The sequence below is a fragment of the Bubalus kerabau genome, chromosome 1, assembly GCF_029407905.1.
Source record: "Bubalus kerabau isolate K-KA32 ecotype Philippines breed swamp buffalo chromosome 1, PCC_UOA_SB_1v2, whole genome shotgun sequence".
NCBI lineage: Eukaryota > Metazoa > Chordata > Mammalia > Artiodactyla > Bovidae > Bubalus > Bubalus kerabau.
Window position 1 is genome coordinate 229,430,832 of NC_073624.1, and position 17,602 is coordinate 229,448,433.

The 17,602-nt window shown below is 45.4% G+C and overlaps 1 protein-coding gene across 2 annotated transcripts in view; it reads left to right on the forward strand.

Annotated features, from left to right (window-relative positions):
* Nucleotides 1–17,602, forward strand: part of ABLIM3 (actin binding LIM protein family member 3) — a 136,656-nt gene that overhangs the window by 70,289 nt on the left and 48,765 nt on the right. For both annotated transcript variants that reach the window (XR_008706150.1, XM_055557952.1), the window contains exons 6-7: nt 7,212–7,338; nt 11,382–11,475. Coding sequence is in view for 1 of the 2 variants with exons in the window: in XM_055557952.1 (XP_055413927.1) it covers nt 7,212–7,338; nt 11,382–11,475 (221 nt within the window). In the remaining variant the exon portion in view is untranslated. The remainder of the gene's footprint in view (nt 1–7,211; nt 7,339–11,381; nt 11,476–17,602) is intronic.

Genomic DNA, 17,602 nt, shown 5'->3' on the forward strand with positions numbered 1-17,602 from the left:
ATCGTGTTACTTATCACAGGCAGGAGAACTGTTTCTTCACAGACCTCAGTGAGAAGAATCAGGGGCAGAAGCACCACCACCACCTCCAGCAGCACCATTGCCCTCACCACCATCACGGTCACCAACGTACCATCACCACTGCTAACGTTGACTGACTTCCTAGTGCCAGGCGCTGCACAGACCTCAGTGAGAAGAATCAGGGGCAGAAGCACCACCACCACCTCCAGCAGCACCATTGCCCTCACCACCGTGAGTACCACTCACACCACCAGCGGTGCCATCCCCTCGGTCTCCAGCGTCGTGTTGAATACCATCACCGCCACCAGCACTAACACCGACACGACCGTCACCTTTGCTGACGTGCACTGTTCCTAGTGCCAGGCACTGCACAGGCCTCACTGCAAAGAATCAGCAGCAGTCGTACCATCACCACCAAAACTACGGCCATCACGGCTGCTAGCATCGACTGGCCATTACTATTGTCAGTACTGCACTTAGTTTTCTAAACATCTCACTGAATCATTACCACACCTCTATGAGGGAGCAAGAGCAATGGTTTTTAGATAAGAAACCAGATACTCTAAGAGTGTCAAAGGTCACTCAGATAATGGTAATGGAACCAGAGTGTGAGCCTAGGCAAGTCTGGCTTTGGAGCCTACTCCCTTAACACCCTATACCAGAGACATGACTTGCTAATAGGAAGGGTCCTATCTTTCTGGATTAGTTGCCTAAAACAAGGTGGGGAGCTTGCTATGACTCACACACCCACCTATTTTTGCTGTAATGAATGACACAGTCAGAAAAAGCTAAAAATAACTGTCTGGGGTCTTCAGAGATTCCAGTAAACGAAGGGATTTAGGAGGAGCAGGTGCATCGTGCTTATTGCCAGCTGAAGGTGGTAATTTTGGAATAAAGAAGAATGTATGAGGAATGGAGTGGACAGCTGGCTGTGCAGAATCCAGCTTGGGACAGGGTGTGTCCTGACCTTGCTTATTACACCAGGTCCATGGGCTCCCGGATGCAGTGCCTGAAGCTCCAATGTTGGTCATAAGTAAAAGTTGGAAGAAGAGGGGAGAAAAAGATCCTGGTAAAGATCCTTCATCTGAAGCCAGTTGAGTGGAGGATGAGCAATATAATATGAAAAAAAAAAATGTGGAATAGGTGTGCCAGAATTCTCCAGAGGAATTAGCAGGCCTTCCCTACATCAGAGATACTGCTTCTGACCTCATATCAGAGATTGGCTAATGTACAGAGTATGAGTTAAAAACCATGAGAATGTGGAATAATAATGATAAGAAGCACTTATTGGGTACATACATGCCCAGCACTGTGCAAAGTCCTTCCAGGCCTGACTTCAGTTCATCTTTACACCAGTCATGTTCAGATGAGGAAGCTGGACCTGAACAGTTGTACAACTAATCAGCTGGGGAGCTGGGATTCTCCCCTTGGCCAGCCTCCCTCCACTCACTCTAACCTCTCAGCTAACCTCTAACCACTATACTGTACCATCTCCTAAATTTTAATTCAAGATGCCAATTCATACCAGATGTGTCACTGCAACTTAAAGAGATGGAGCTCATCTCTTTTGTGGCCACAAAAGGATGCAACTCTTTGAGTAAGGTTTATTGAAAGGATAGACAATGGTGGTGGTAGCCAGTAACTTCTCTATCTCCACGGAATCTACAAGTGAATTTGCTCAGACCGTGTCAAGCAAGGAAAAGTGAAGTGCAGGAGATAAAGGAGAAGAGAGAAACTGTAGTTGTCATAGAAGATTTGAAGAAACACATTTAGGGTAAGAGGTAGATAATCCTTGGGTGCTTAAAAGAGGGGGTGTTGCAAGAATTCAGGCCTCAGCTTCATATTAAAAAGGCCATCATGACAGTCATACCTGTCCAGAGGCAAGAGGGGGTGAGCTGCTTACCCCGGAAGGCAGTGATTTAGAGGAAGGTGCCCACCTGTTGAGAATGCTGAGGATTACTGTGCTGGGTGAGACTTTGATGTAAACTCTGAGCCTCTGTGGAATCATTTAACCCTATCAAGAAAGCCCACAGAGACACAAATTCAGCACCTATGGCCTAGAAAGCTGGACCAGATGCCTGAGCTCTCGGGTTTTCCTATACAGAGCATGGACAAGTCATTTCAGAGATACTGACCTCTAAACAATGACATTCCGAAGACTGTGATGATTGGGATGGAGTGGAAGTTGACTTATTCCAGGAGAAAAAAAAGGAAAAGAAAGAAATCCTAAATCTGTTCTACCAGCCCCCATTTGAAGCCCTGGGACTTGAAGCATTTCGCAATGGGAGACCTTCTTACCCCCAGCTTGTGCTAAGAGACATTAGAAAGGTGCTGTGTAGCCAAGAGGCATGGACTATGGGAGCTGACTCATACACACACTTCATCAGGGCCCAGACTTTCCACAGCTTGCTGGACACACCCCCTTCCTAGAGGCACAGATGCCTCATCTCTTCTCCAGGACTGGCTTCGAGCTGGATGAGAGAGCTTCAGCCAACCTCTCCCAACTTGCTGTGTGTCTCTCTCCTCCCCTACTGCTCCCAAGTGTGCATTTGCCTTTGGTGCCAAGAAGGGGGCCTGTGCTCTGGTAAACATTGACCCTTGACCCTTTCCTCCTCCAGAGTGGGACATCCGGTCAGCTAAGCCTGAATTCCCAGCATCTCCCAAGTACCTCTGACCTGCCTCCATTTCCTGCCCCTCCCTAGACGTTATTGAGCAACAAGCAGCCTCTGGGCCCCCCTACATTCTATTGGCCTCAGTGCATGATCCAGGGTGATGGAAACGGAGAGCAAGGGTGCCTTTCTGCTCTGGAACAACCTCATCAGACTCTTTGACCCTCACTGCTTGGGGAGGCAGATGTTTGGTTTGTTCAGTGTAGTTCAGTTCAGTCACTCAGTCGTGTCCAACTCTTTGCAACCCCATGAATCGCAGCACGCCAGGCCTCCCTGTCCATCACCAACTCCCGGAGTTCACTCAAACTCACGTCCATTGAGTCAGTGAGGCCATCCAGCCATTTCATCCTCTGTCGTCCCCTTCTCCCCCTGCCCCCAATCGCTCCCAGCATCAGAGTCTTTTCTAATGAGTCAACTCTTCGCATGAGGTGGCCAAAGTACTGGAGTTTCAGCTTTAGCATCATTCCTTTCAAAGAACACCCAGGACCGATCTCCTTTAGAATGGATTGGTTGGATCTTCTTGCAGTCCAAGGGACTCTCAAGAGTCTTCTCCAACACCACGGTTCAAAAGCATCAATTATTCGGCACTCAGCTTTCTTCACAGTCCAACTCGCACATCCATACATGACCACTGGAAAAACCATAGCCTTGACTAGATGGACCTTTGTTGGCAAAGTATTGTCTCTGCTTTTGAATGTGCTATCTAGGTTGGTCATAACTTTCCTTCCAAGGAGTACGCGTCTTAATTTCATGGCTGCAAGTCACCATCTACAGTGATTTTGGAGCCCAAAAAAATAAAGTCTGACACTATTTCCACTGTTACCCCATCTATTTGCCATGAAGTGATGGGACCAGATGCCTTGATCTTTGTTTTCTGAATGTTGAGCTTTAAGCCAACTTTTTCACTCTCCACTTTCACTTTGATCAAGAGGCTTTTGAGTTCCTCTTCATTTTCTGCCATAAGGGTGGTGTCATCTGTGTATCTGAGGTTATTGATATTTCTCCCGGCAATCTTGATTCCAGCTTGTGTTTCTTCCAGCCCAGCGTTTCTCATGATGTACTCTGATTAGAAGTTAAATAAGCAGGGTGACAATATACAGCCTTGACGTACTCCTTTTCCTATTTGGAACCAGTCTGTTGTTCCATGTCCAGTTCTCACTGTTGCTTCCTGACCTGCATATAGGTTTCTCAAGAGGCAGGTCAGGTGGTCTGGTATTCCCATCTCTTGAAGAATTTTCCACAGTTTATTGTGATCCACACAGTCAAAGGCTTTGGCATAGTCAATAAAGCAGAAATAGATGGTTTTCTGGAACTCTCTTGCTTTTTCCATGATCCAGCGGATGTTGGCAATTTGATCTCTGGTTCCTCTGCCTTTTCTAAAACCAGCTTGAACATCTGGAAGTTCACGGTTCATGTACTGCTGAAGCCTGGCTTGGAGAATTTTGAGCATTACTTTACTAGTATGTGAGATGAGTGCAATTGTGTGGTAGTTTGAGCATTCTTTGGCATTGCCGTTCTTTGGGATTGGAATGAAAACTGACCTTTTCCAGTCCTGTGGCCACTGCTGAGTTTTCCAAATTTGCTGGCATATTGAGTGCAGCACTTTCACAGCATCATCTTTCAGGATTTGAAAGAGCTCAACTGAAATGCCATCACCTCCACTAGCTTTGTTCATAGTGATGCGTTCTAAGGCCCACTTGACTTCACATTCCAGGATGTCTGGCTCTAGGTGAGTGATCACACCATCGTGATTATCTTGGTTGTGAAGATCTTTTTTGTACAGTTCTTCTGTGTATTCTTGCCACCTCTTCTTAATATCTTCTGCTTCTGTTAGATCCATACCATCTCTGTCCTTTATTGAACCCATCTTTGCATGAAATGTTCCCTTGGTATCTCTGATTTTCTTGAAGAGATCTCTAGTCTTTCCCATTCTGTTGTTTTCCTCTATTTCTTTGCTTTGATCTCTGAGGAAGGCTTTCTTATCTCTTCTTGCTATTCTTTGGAACTCTGCATTCAGATGCTTATATCTTTCCTTTTCTACTTTGCTTTTCGCTTCTCTTCTTTTCACAGCTATTTGTAAGGCCTCCCCAGACAGCCATTTTGCTTTTTTGCATTTCTTTTCCATGGGGATGGTCTTGATCCCTGTCTCCTGTACAATGTCACGAACCTCATTCCATAGTTCATCAGGCACTCTATCTATCAGATCTAGTCCTTTAAATCTATTTCTCACTTCTACTGTATAATGATAAGGGATTTGATTTAGGTCGTACCTGAATGGTCTAGTGGTTTTCCCTACTTTCTTCAATTTAAGTCTGAATTTGGCAATAAGGAGTTCATAATCTGAGCCACAGTCAGCTCCCGGTCTTATTTTTGTTGACTGTATAGAGCTTCTCCATCTTTGGCTGCAAAGAATATAATCAGTCTGACTTTGGTGTTGACCATCTGGTGATGTCCATGTGTAGAGTCTTCTCTTGTGTTGTTGGAAGAGGGTGTTTGCTATGACCAGTGTGTTCTCTTGGCAAAACTCTATTAGCCTTTGCCCTGCTTCATTCCATATTCCAAGGCCAAATTTGCCTGTTACTCCAGGTGTTTCTTGAGTTCCTACTTTTGCATTCCAGTCCCCTATAATGAAAAGGACATCTTTTGGGGGTGTTAGTTCTAAAAGGTCTTGTAGGCCTTCATAGAACCATTCAACTTCATAGAACCATTCAACTGTTCCAGCTTCAGCATTACTGGTTAGGGCATGGACTTTGATTACTGTGATATTGAATGGTTTGCCTTGGAAACGAACAGAGATCATTCTGTCGTTTTTGAGATTGCATCCAAGTACTGCATTTTGGACTCTAAGAGAGGAGGTGTGCGTGGTAAGTTATATCCTTTGCCTGGGTGCTAGGAGGGCTGCTCATTCAGCACATCTGCTCTAAGTTCTTACTGTGTGTTGAACATGGTGCTAGGCAAGAGAATAGGTTTAACCAAAAGCACACAAATCACAAACCATTGAGCATGTGAGCCTAAAGGTGAGAAAAAGTAGAACCTAAGCTTGGAGCAGGGATTCTCAAACTCTGCTGTGCTTGCAGATCTTGAGAAAATTCAGTGACAAGGGCTCTATTTCCAAAATATATAAAACAGCTCATGCAGTTCAATATGAAAAAAATAACCCAGTCAGAAAAACGGGTAAAAGAACTAAATAGAAATTTCTCCAAAGAAAACATACAGATGGCCAACAGGCACACAAAAAGTTGCTCAAACTTTTTGCATTTTAGAGAAATGCAAATCAAAACTATAATGAGGTGTCACTTCACATCGGTCAGAATGGCTGTCATGAAAACATCTGCAAGTGACAAATGCTGGAGAGGCTGTGGAGAAAAGGGAACTCTCCTTCACTGTTGGTGGGAATGTAAATTGATACAGCCACTGTGAAGATCAATATGGAGGTTCCTCAAAAAAACTAAAGATAGACCTATGGTATGATCCAGGAATTCCACCCCTGGGCATTTACCTGGAGAAAACTCTAATTTAAAAAGATACATGCCCTTCAGTGTTCATTGCAGCACTATTCACAGTAGCCAAGACATGCAAGCAATCTAAATGTCCATCAACAGATAATGGATACAGAAGATGTGGTGTATATATACAACGGAATATTCCTCAGCCATAAAAAAGAATGAAATAATGCTACTTGCGGCAACATGAATGGACCTAGAGATTATCACAGTAAGTGAAATAAGTCAGAGAAAGACAAATATCATATGATATCACTTATATGAGGAACCTAAAAATATAATACAAATGATTTACAAAACGGAAACAGACTCGCAGGCATAGGAAAGCTTACAGTTAACAAAGGAGAAAGAGATAAATTAGGGTTTGGGGATTAAAAGATACACTCTACTACATGTAAAATAGATTAGCAACAAGACCTACTGTATAGCACAGGGAACTATATTTAATCCCTGTAACAACCTATAATAGAAAAGAACCTGACAAAAAATATATTACATGTGTGTGTGTGTGTAACTGAATCACTTTGCTGTTACCTGAAATGAATACAACGTTGTAAATCAAGTGTATTTCAATAAAAATAAAATAGTTAAAAATAAAAATCCAGCTGATCTGGATGGGGCCCACATTTCTACACATTTGCAGTTTCCCAGGTGACACTGACGCTGCAGGTCCCCAGGTCACAGAGAGTTGCATGAGCTTTGTTAGCAACCTGCAAACAGGCTAGGAGCAGTTCAGGGTCCGCTCTGGATGAACCATGGTCAGGATGACCAGCAAGGAACTTTCTGGAGGAACCCTATGAGGTCTTTCTTTCTCCCTCACACCAGGACCCCTTGTCAAGAGGCCAGGGTGCCTTTGGCCTTTCGCTTACCTGACATAGTCTCGACTGGCCCTGGTACCTAGGTGGGAGCAGTTACAGAAAAGCCAGCGTTCAGGAGGGGTTGCCTAGACTCGGGTGCGAGACGACAGCAAGGGTCCCAGGGCCCAAGGTGCTTTGCTCATCGGGTCCTCCTGTCTTTGCAGACTGCGCTGGGTGCAAGGAGGAGATCAAGCATGGCCAGTCGCTCCTGGCGCTGGACAAGCAGTGGCACGTCAGCTGCTTCAAATGCCAGACCTGCAGCGTCATCCTCACTGGGGAGTACATCAGCAAGTAGGTCTCTCCCCCGCCCCGCCTGCCTGACCTCTGCATGCCCCAGGCCTGGCCCCACATGGCCCTTGGCCTGAGTCACCAGCAGCATCTCCCTCCATTTCTGTCCGGCTGCCACACTCCTGCCACAAATGGCACCCCACTCACCTTGGGCCCTCACTCGGTGCTTCCTCTGTTCTGAGATGCTCTGCTCTGTTCTGAGCATGTTGCTCCTCCCCTTCCTCTGGTCTCAGGTCCCATACCCTCCCCTCAGAACTGGGTTCATACCACCTCTTACAGGCCCTCCACATTGGCCCTCCCATCGGCCCTCATCGGCCCTATTGATTTCCTTCGGGTAGGTCAACACCATTTGCGATTGTATATTTAACCATGTTACCTTTTTAATAAGGATAATAATATTAGCTGTCATTTATTGAGCTTTTAGTATGGACAAGGAATGTAATAACTGCTCTGTACAAGTTATCACCTTAAGCCCCATGACTACCCCCATGAGGTGTTAACCCCTATTTGAAAAGCTGCAGAAACTGAGTCTCAGGAAGTTATTGCTGCAGTGATTATATTTAGTGTCTGTCCTCACCACGTGGGACTTTGTTTAATTCACTGCAGCCTGTAGCACAATGCCTGACCCAAAGTCGATAATACAGCTGTTGAATGAAATGAGATATGAGATGATGGACACACAGTTGTCAGGAGAGACGGCCTAGCCCCGACACTGAACACTAGACAAGGCCCCTTGTGCCAGGCCCTTATGACCATATTTACATACTCAAGTACCTAAAAAAAAATTAGGGCCACTAGCCCTCAGAACTTTTTACACTATGATCCAGACATTTTCTAGTATCACTCTCTGACCTGATGCTAGGATGTAGTAAGCATTAAAGTTGTAGCATGCATGGTTCTGCTGTCAAGAAATAAGAGAGACAGGCTATATGCATAAAATATGATGACTCCAGGGTACTTGTGATTCAGAGCTCAAGAGAAGTTCTGTTCTTTAAGACCTTTCCAATCAGAATTGACAGAAAACCCAACTCAAACTCCCTGAATGCAAAAATGGGAGTTTATTGACTCATAGAAATGGGAAGGCCAGTGGCATTCTGGCTTCTGGCATGGCTGAATCCAGAGGCTTAAAGCTGTCATTAACCCTTCAGAAGCCCCACCCTCTCCCCAGTCTTTCTTGTCTCTCTCAGCTCTGCCTTCCTCTGTGTCTGATTCATTCTCAAGCAGGACCTCCCCAATTGGTAGCAAAGATGATTACCAACAACTCCAGGCTTTGTTTCTAGCAGCTTCATAAACCTGGCAAAGAGAGAGAGGTCTTTCCCAAGAACTCCAGCAAAAGTCCCAAAACTGCCTCTGATTTGGCCTCCACTGGGTCACATGACAATCCCTGACAAATCACTGGCCAGAAGGATCTAAACCCTTGAGTCAGAGAGCAGCCCTTTGTAATTGTGAGTGGGAAGGGGTGGTTCCCAGAACTCAGGCAACGTACTGCTGCTATCAAAAAGGGAGGTAGGTACTAGCCAAACAACCCTTGTCTGTGTCAGAGGTCTAAGTCACAGGCTGTGGCTGTGACTGTTCACTTCTAACTAGCAGAAGTGGTATCTGGAATATGTGAGAGCTTTATGGAAGATGGTAATATTTGGGCTGGACCTTGAAAAGGGGTATAAGATTTGAAAATGCAAAGGAGAGCTTGTAGCCAGAATGCCCAGCCTGAGCAAGAGCAGGGAGTTGCTGGCCACATCCATCCTGTTTGCTGGAACTCGGGTGTGTGCACAGGTGAAGTCCAAGGCTGCAGAGGTGAGTTGAGGTCACAGCCTGAGTGCTTTGAACACATATTAGTGGGAGTTTGGCATGCACCTCTGTGCCTACCAAGTAAGGTGTTCCCTTGATGAGATGCCAGCCAGGAGTCCTTGAGTCTGTGAGTTCAAGTCCAAATTCTCTGGGGCAGTAAGGGTTTACTCAGAGCTCCTTATGAGCAGGTCCAACCCAGATTATCTACCACGCTTTAGGCCTCTGCAGCTGGTCTCTGGGCTCTTCATCCATCTGCCAGCAGAGTGGAAGGTGCTTAGCAGCGCCGGCTCTGGTATTGATGCCCAGGTTAGAAGCCCAGCCCACTTGACCTCAGCAAGAGACTCAGCTTCTCCGAGTCTCAGTTTTCTTCATTTATAGAAACAGGGCTAAAAAGAAGAACCCTCATAGGGTTCAGAGATCTGTGCTTTGTACCTAATCAATACCCAGTAAATATTAATTTTTACACTCTGCCTCTTTTTAGAATCATGTATGTCTAATTCCCAAAGGCCTCATCCAGCAGCAGACAGTGCTTCCCAGGCATGCATGGGGAGCTTGTCAAGATGCATATTCCCCGGGCCCAAATTAGGAGGTGTTGGCATTTATACCCAAATTTTGCTGGTTCATTGCACCCACCTCCTGACAAATGACTTTATCCCCCTGCAGGGTTACCCTCCTACCCCACAGAGTGTGAAAGGGTTGAGGGTGAGGGAGGCTTGTCTCATGGACCCACAAACAACAGTGTCACCTCGTGACTTTGCTGAGCACCAGTCCTCAATGCTGCCTCTCCTTCAGGAAACACTGACAGCCCTGCTGCCCAGGGTGGGATCCCAGCAGTACCCGCAGGGCAGCAGCATGGATGTGCCTGGTCTAAGGCCTCTCTGCGTGTGCGTGAGTTCTGTCCCATACAGAAGATGTCATCGGCACCTCAGAGAGATATCATCAGATCTGGGCCTTAGAGCTAGGCTGGGCCCGAGCTGGGCTGAGTGCTTTGATGCCCCCAGTCATCTCCACATTGGCCCTTGAAAGCTGAACCCAGACATCCTTTGGGGACTCCTGTCAGCCATCATGGGGATCCCCCTAGGACAGGTGCTGTGCTGAGCCCTGGGACACCCTGGAGCCACATCCTTTAATTCTCATGACAGCCTGCTGAGAAAGCAGACCATGTGGATTTGAACCAGCACTAGATCATTTGAGTTGGGTTTTCTCATCCACACAATGGGAAGACCACTAATTCCAACCTCATAGGACTGCTGCAAGTATTAAATGAAATAACCTATGTAAAATACCATCAGAGAGCCCAACACATACCGAGCAGTAAATATCAATGGCTACTGTAGTAGGGGATAGTGTAAGAATAACTAACAATAATCTTATTACTGCCCAGTAAGTTATAAGCACTGGGCAAGATTGAGCACTTAGGAGATGACTGGGGAGGGCAAGGGTTCCTGTTTTCTACTGTTTCAAGAGCATAGTCATATGATTCTTTTTGTACCAGTGTTTTGTTAGAAAAGGAACCCTTGCTGCTGCTGCTAAGTCACTTCAGTCGTGTCCGACTCTGTGCGACCCCATAGATGGCAGCCCACTAGGCTCCTCTGTCCCTGGGATTCTCCAGGCAAGAATACTGGAGTGGGTTGCCATTTCCTTCTCCAATGCGTGAAAGTGAAGTTGCTCAATTGTATCCAAGTCTTAGCAACCCCATGGACTGGAGCCTACCAGGCTGCTCCGTCCATGGGATTTTCCAGGCAAGAGTACTGGAGTGGGGTGCCATATGCAAAAAATTGATCACATTGATGACCTCCTGGAAGGGAAACTGGGAGAGACTGAGAGGAGGGTACAGACTTTTCCCCTTGTGCCTTTGCAGTGTGCCAAATGCAGATATTACCTATTCTAAATGGAAGCTTTATTTTTTAAATGACCTTTTAAAAGAGTCCTTTAGGGTAAAGGGAAGAGATTAGGTCTGGAAAACCTGAGGAGACAGCAAGGAAGAAGAGTGAGGGACCCTCACAGCCAACAGCAAACAGTACTTTCCAGGCATGCGTGGGGAGTTTGTCAAGATGCAGATTCCCCAGCCCTCTCACCCCAGGGACTGTCTGATCCTATAGATCTGAGGGGTGTCTGGGCAGTTTTTGCACTTGGAACAGCTACCTGAGTGCTTCTAATCTTGGTCCAGTCACAGTTATCTTTGGGTCTGGGAAGTTCCACGTGACACCCCCGCGGACCCCCCTAATTTCCTCTTCCTGTGTGGATTTCCTCTGCAGGGATGGCGTTCCGTACTGTGAGTCTGACTACCACTCCCAGTTTGGCATTAAGTGCGAGACTTGTGACCGATACATCAGCGGCAGGGTCTTGGAGGTGAGTGGGTACAAGTACCTGTGAAGATGATTGAGCAGGTGGCCTATGACCCCACAGAGTAATCCCTGAAGAAGGGGAAAGTCACCCCACACCCCTTTTTCCTTAGCTTCTACCTCCTCTGCTTTCTCTACCTCAGCTTAGCTTGCTACATGACCTTGAGCAGATAACCTTGCTTCTCTAGGTACCCCTCAAATGAGAAGCTGGACGAAATTACTCCTTGTTCAAAAAATGTCGTGTTGGAAATATCAGTTGTTTCTCTGGATTCAGACCCAGATAGATTACTGGGGAGTGATAATTACGATTTTCTTCTTTGCCCTGCCTAAAGGATAGAGCCTTTATTTTTTTAAGCATTCGGTAATGTGCTGATTTATGAACCAGCTTGTCTAGCAGCCTGCTCCCTAAGCCCTTCTTTGGCTGGTCCATCACCATGGCAACAACTTTCCTCTGCTTCTGATGCACAGCTCGCTCTGCCAGTGACAGACTACCTGCAGCACCCATGCTGAGCCCCTCCCTGAGCCCCCATTCGCTGGCCTTCCTGGCCTTCCCTCCCACACTCTGGGCCCAGGCAGCTGTCTTCCTATGCCTTGGGATCACCCACCTTGAGGAGTCAGAAGCAGGAAAGAGTTTGGTGCAAATGAAAAGTAGTGGCCTAGCATTCTGTTCATACCAAGTCAAACAAGTAGAATCGAAATGTCATACATTCTTTTGCTAGGCAAAAATTCTAAAGTTTTCTGAAATATATACATTCTATTATACATTCTATTTATATATATGTATACAAAAGCTTTCTAATTTATATTCACTCAAAATTTTGATATAGTTTCATGTATTTTGGCATCTAGAATCACAGCTAAAAGTCTAGAAGATTTATTATCTTAGTGATTAAAATAACTTGAATGAGGCTTGAAACTCCTAACCCAGTTCTGAGAACATAAAGAAGTATTGTTGGTTAAAAAGACAGGAAATTAACATGTGATACAGTATTAATAACTAAAGTACAGATTTTGTTCATCTCAAAAAATGAAAAACAGTAGCCTAAGAGTACAAATAATTGGGTGCTAATATTGACTCAATTGCTTACTCATGCTCAGATTTTGGGGTGAGTGTCTGCCTTTCTAGTTCCACATTTTCTCATCTGACAGTGGCCGAGGGACAACAGACTGGGTCAGAGCTTACGAACAGAATCATTAATTCTGACAAAGCTGGCCGGGAGACCGAGGTTGCCTGGAGTTAGCAGCGTGTTGAGAAGGATCCTACAGCCTCAGCTCAGGAGAAAATGTAGCAGCCAGGAAGGGACTCTGAGGAGATGCAGTGTAGTTGAGCCCTGAGGGTGAGAAGGAAGCTGCCCTGTGAAGGGCTAGAGGAGGAATGAGCTTGACCCTTCCAGGGAACAGAGAAGAAGGCCAGTGTGGCTGAGTTCTATAAATCAGAGCTAGAGGAAGATGGAGTAGATCATAAAGGGCATATCATATCAATCTTTGTAGGCCTGTTTAGGAGTTTATGTTTTATAGTAAGTGCAGTGGAAATTCATTGGAGAATTTTAAACCAAAGAGCAACATTGTAAGATTTCCATTAAGAGACTATAGGGAATCAGAGAATAAGATAAATGCACGGAGTGGATAAGCCATCAGGCATTTCCAAGGAGCAGTAGGAGTGCAATGTGGAGAAAAAGCATGAAACAGAAGTACATGGAGGATTTGGGCCCAGGTTTCTGAGGCCTGATACCAGGGCGAGGCGTCTGTAATTCACAGGACAGCAGGGGGTTGGGGAAAGGCCAAGCAGAAGTGACCTGCTTCAAGCTGCACCTTAGGGAGAATAACATGATGTCCACAGGCTAAATTTAAAGGAAAGAAACTGGAAGCAGGAGACCCGCAAGAAGACCTCGACCCCCACAAGGACTTGGGAGGTACAGTGGCAGTGGCAGGGTTAACCAGCCTGTCTACAACACTGTGGAAGTTGAATTCCAGTAGCTTTGCAGCCATGGGGCCACTTGTAGATGCAGCCATCAAAGGAGAAGAGGCCAAAGGTTGAACCCAAGTGTCAGGCCCAGGTGAGAGGAAGTCTGGTGGTGCCATTGCAGAAGTGCAGATGGCAGGGAAAGACTGATCTGAGCAGAAACACATGAATTCCCTTTGGAATAGGAGTGTGGTTGAAATTCCAGGAAATTTTCAAGAGGGCAGTGAGAATGTGGACCAGAGGTGAGGGACAAAGCTCAGGCCTGGAGGGAACAGTCTCCAAAATGCTAAGATTTGAATAATAGTCAGCACCCTGGGAGTCATCAGGATTTCTTAGAGAAAGAGAAGAGGGCTGAAGATAACATGGGGAGTGGCAGCTTGCAGGAGTGCAGAAGGAGACTGAGAAGTCAGAAAAAGAGGAGGAGCGCCGGGGGATGCAGGATTGGGTGAGACTGGGGAGAGGTGGTGAGAGGACAGAACTCCAGAAAAGATGGAAAGTAAGTCAGAGTGTTGGGCAGATTCTGCAAGAGCAGTTAGTGATATGCAGGCTGAGAAAAAGCTGTGGGGTGTGGGACACGGTCACGTTCAGGAGAACCACTTGTCAGGTCTGCAGAATTGTGAGCAGGGGCACCCACAAGTAGTGGGGGTCAGTGGCCTGTTGTCATTCAGACTTTGAGTCATATCCGACTCTTTGTGACCCCATGGACTGCAGCATGCCAGGCTCCCCTGTCCTTTTCCATCTCCCAGAGCTTGATCAAACTCATGTCCACTGAGTCAGTGATGCCATCCATACATCTCATCCTCTGTCGTCCCCTTCTCTTCCTGCTTCAATCTTTCCCAGCATCTTTAATAGCATCATCTTTTAGGATTTGAAATAGCTCAACTGGAATTCCATTACCTCCACTAGCTTTGTTTTTAGTGATGCTTCCTAAGGCCCACTTGACTTTGCACTCCAGGATGTCTGGCTCTAGGTGAATGAGCACACCATCGTGGTTATCTGAGTCATGAAGATCTTTTTTGTATAGTTCTTCTGTGTATTCTTGCCACCTCTTCTTAGTATCTTCTGCTTCTATTAGGTCCACACTGTTTCTGTTCTTTATTGTGCCCATCTTTGCATGAAATGTTCCCTTGGTATCTCTAATTTTCTTGAAGAGATCTCTAGTCTTTCCCATTCTATTGTTTTCTTCTATTTCTTTGCATTGTTCACTTAGGAAGGCTTTCTTATCTCTCCTTGCTATTCTTTGGAACTCTGTATTCAGATGGGTATATCTTTCCTTTTCTCCTTTGTCTTTCATTTCTCTTCCTTTCTCAGCTATTTGTAAGGCCTCCTCGGACAACTATTTTGCGTTTTTGCATTTCTTTTTCTTGGGGCTGGTTTTTTTTGGGGGGGTGTTCTTTTTTTTTTTCTTTAATTTTATTTTATTTTTAAACCTCAAACATTGTATTAGTTTTGCCAAACATCAAAACGAATCCGCCACAGGTATACGACAGCCTCCTGTACAATGTTACGAACCTCCATCCGTAGTTCTTCAGGCAGTCTATCAGATCTCACCCCTTGAATCTATTTGTCAGTTCCACTGTATAATCATAAGGGATTTGATTCAGCTCATAATTGAATGGCCTAGTGGTTTTCCCTACTTTCTTCAATTTCAGTCTGAATTTTGCAAAAAGGAGTTCATGATCTGAGCTACAGTCAGCTCCCAGTCTTGTTTTTTGCTGCCTGTTTAGAGTGTCTCCATCTTTGGCTGCAAAGAATATAAACAGTCTGATTTTGGTATTGACCATCTGGTAATGTCTATGTGTAGAGTTTTCTCTTGTGTTGTTGGAAGAGGATGTTTGCATATGACCAGTGCATTCTCTTAGCAAAACTCTGTTAGCCTTTGCCCTGCTTTATTTTGTACTCCAAGGCCAAACTTGCCTGTTACTCCAGGTATCTATTAACCATCTACTTTTGCCTTCCAGTCCCCTAAGATGAAAAGGACATCTTTTTTTTTGGTGTTAGTTCTAGAAGATCTTATAGGTCGTCATAGAACTGTTCGACTTCACCTTCTTTGGCATTAGTGGTTGGGGCATAGACTTGGATTATTGTAATATTGAATGGTTTGCCTTGGAAACAAACAGAGATAATTCTGTCATTTTTGAGATCGCACCCAAGTGCTGCATTTCAGACTCTTTCATTGACTGTGAGGGCTATTCCAATCTTTTTAAGGGATTCTTGCCCACAGTAGTAGATACAATGGTCATCTGAATTAAATTCGCCCATTCCAGTCCATTTTAGTTCACTGATTGCTAAAATGTCAATATTCACTTTTGCCACCTCCTGTTTGGCCCCTTCCAATGTACCTTGATCATGGATCTAACATTCCAGGTTCCTATGCAATGTTTTTCTTTACAGCATCAGACTTTACTTTCACCACCAGACACATCCATATGTCATTGGCATATGTCATTGAGAAATCATAAAAACAGACTTTTCTTTCCAGAAGGGAGAGACTACAGTTACACGCAGGGCCAGAGCCTCAGACACGAATTTGTCCCAGCATTTCCAGGCTGCTCTGAAATCATGTCAGCACCTGTCTTTCCCCCAAGTGTTACTGTCATTCAGCATTGTTGGAGCCCCCTCTTCTTGGGCAGCTCTTGTGACTGGGTTTCCATTGATTCCATTTGTATGAGGCTCCATTAGCATCTTGGATGTATTGATTTTTTTTTTTTTTCCTTAGATCTGGAAGAGACTTTTGCCAGTCAACTAGTTCACCCTCCTTGCTTTACAGATGAGAAAAGTGAGCCCTGAGACATGTGGTTCTTTCCAAAGTCATATGCTGTATTTCTGGTAAAGACAGAGCTGATACCTAGGACTCCAGCCTCCTGTATTCCACACCAGTGCCCACAGCTCTCAGTTCTCCAGGGCCACTGACACAGTGGGATGTCGAGAAAATACACAGTTGGAGTTAAACAGACTTGAATTCGAGTTTTATCTCTTCTAGCCATGAAACCAAGCAAGTCTTTCTTTGAGTCTTAGAGTCTTTATCTATCAATGGAGAATACTACTGTTATTTAACTCCTAGTAGATATGCCAGTGTGAAATCATGGAAAATATATATAATAGTTTCTGCCCCTGGTTCCTGGCACAGAGCTCCTAAAACCCTTGTAATTTCCTAAGTGATAAGAACATGAGGAGCATATTTTGTTCTAACTTTTGGTTTTTGATCTCAGTTCCTGAACATAGAACTCCTAAACCCCTCAGAAATTTCTGAGCGATGGGACCATCTTTTGTTCTAATGAGGCCACTCATGGGCGGGGGCCGGTCACCAGAAAGATCAAGCCATGATTAGAAGCTTGAAGCTCTCAGCCCCGACTCCCATCCTCTGGGAAGGAGAAAGGGCCTAGAACTTGAGTTAGTGATGATCCTGTTGACATAAGGAAGCCTCTGTGAACATCCCGCGAGCACAGGGTTCAAAGAGTGTCCAGGTGGGTAAACACCCGAGGTTCTGGGAGAGTGGTACGCAGCGAGAGGGCATGGATGCCCCATGCCCCTCCCCATATACCTTGAACCTCTTCTGTCTGAATGTTCATCTCTATCATTCTATAACAAACCAGTAAACATAACTATTTCTTGAGTTCTTTGAGCCATTCCAACAAATTAATAAACCCTAGATGGGGGTCATGGGAACCCCAGTTTAATGCTGGTCAGTCAGAAATAGGTGACAACCTGGGACTTACTGACTGTTATCTAAATTGGGGTTAGGGGAGACAGTGATGTGGGGGAGACAGGTCTGAGCCCTTAACCTGTGGGGTCTGACACTCTGTCCAGGTAGAGCATCAGAATCAATTAAATTACAGGACACTCAGCTGGTGTCACAGAGAACTGCTTGGTGTGGGAGAGGAACAAACCCACACATCTGGTGTCAGAAGTATTATGAGTGTGGTAGTGGTCTGAGAGTAAGGGACAAACACAGGAGTGTGTTTTCCTTTATAGCTAGTCAGGACTGTCTTGCTTGCAAGTACAGAAACTATACTCAGAAACTACCTCAGACCAAAAAGGAAATTTATCAACTCCCATAGTGAAAAACCCAGGAGTCGTCCTTGCTTCAGGCACAGCTGGATCCAGCACTCACAAAAATGTGTTTGAATATCTTGCCCTCTTGGCGCAACTTTCTTCTGGGTTGGCTTTA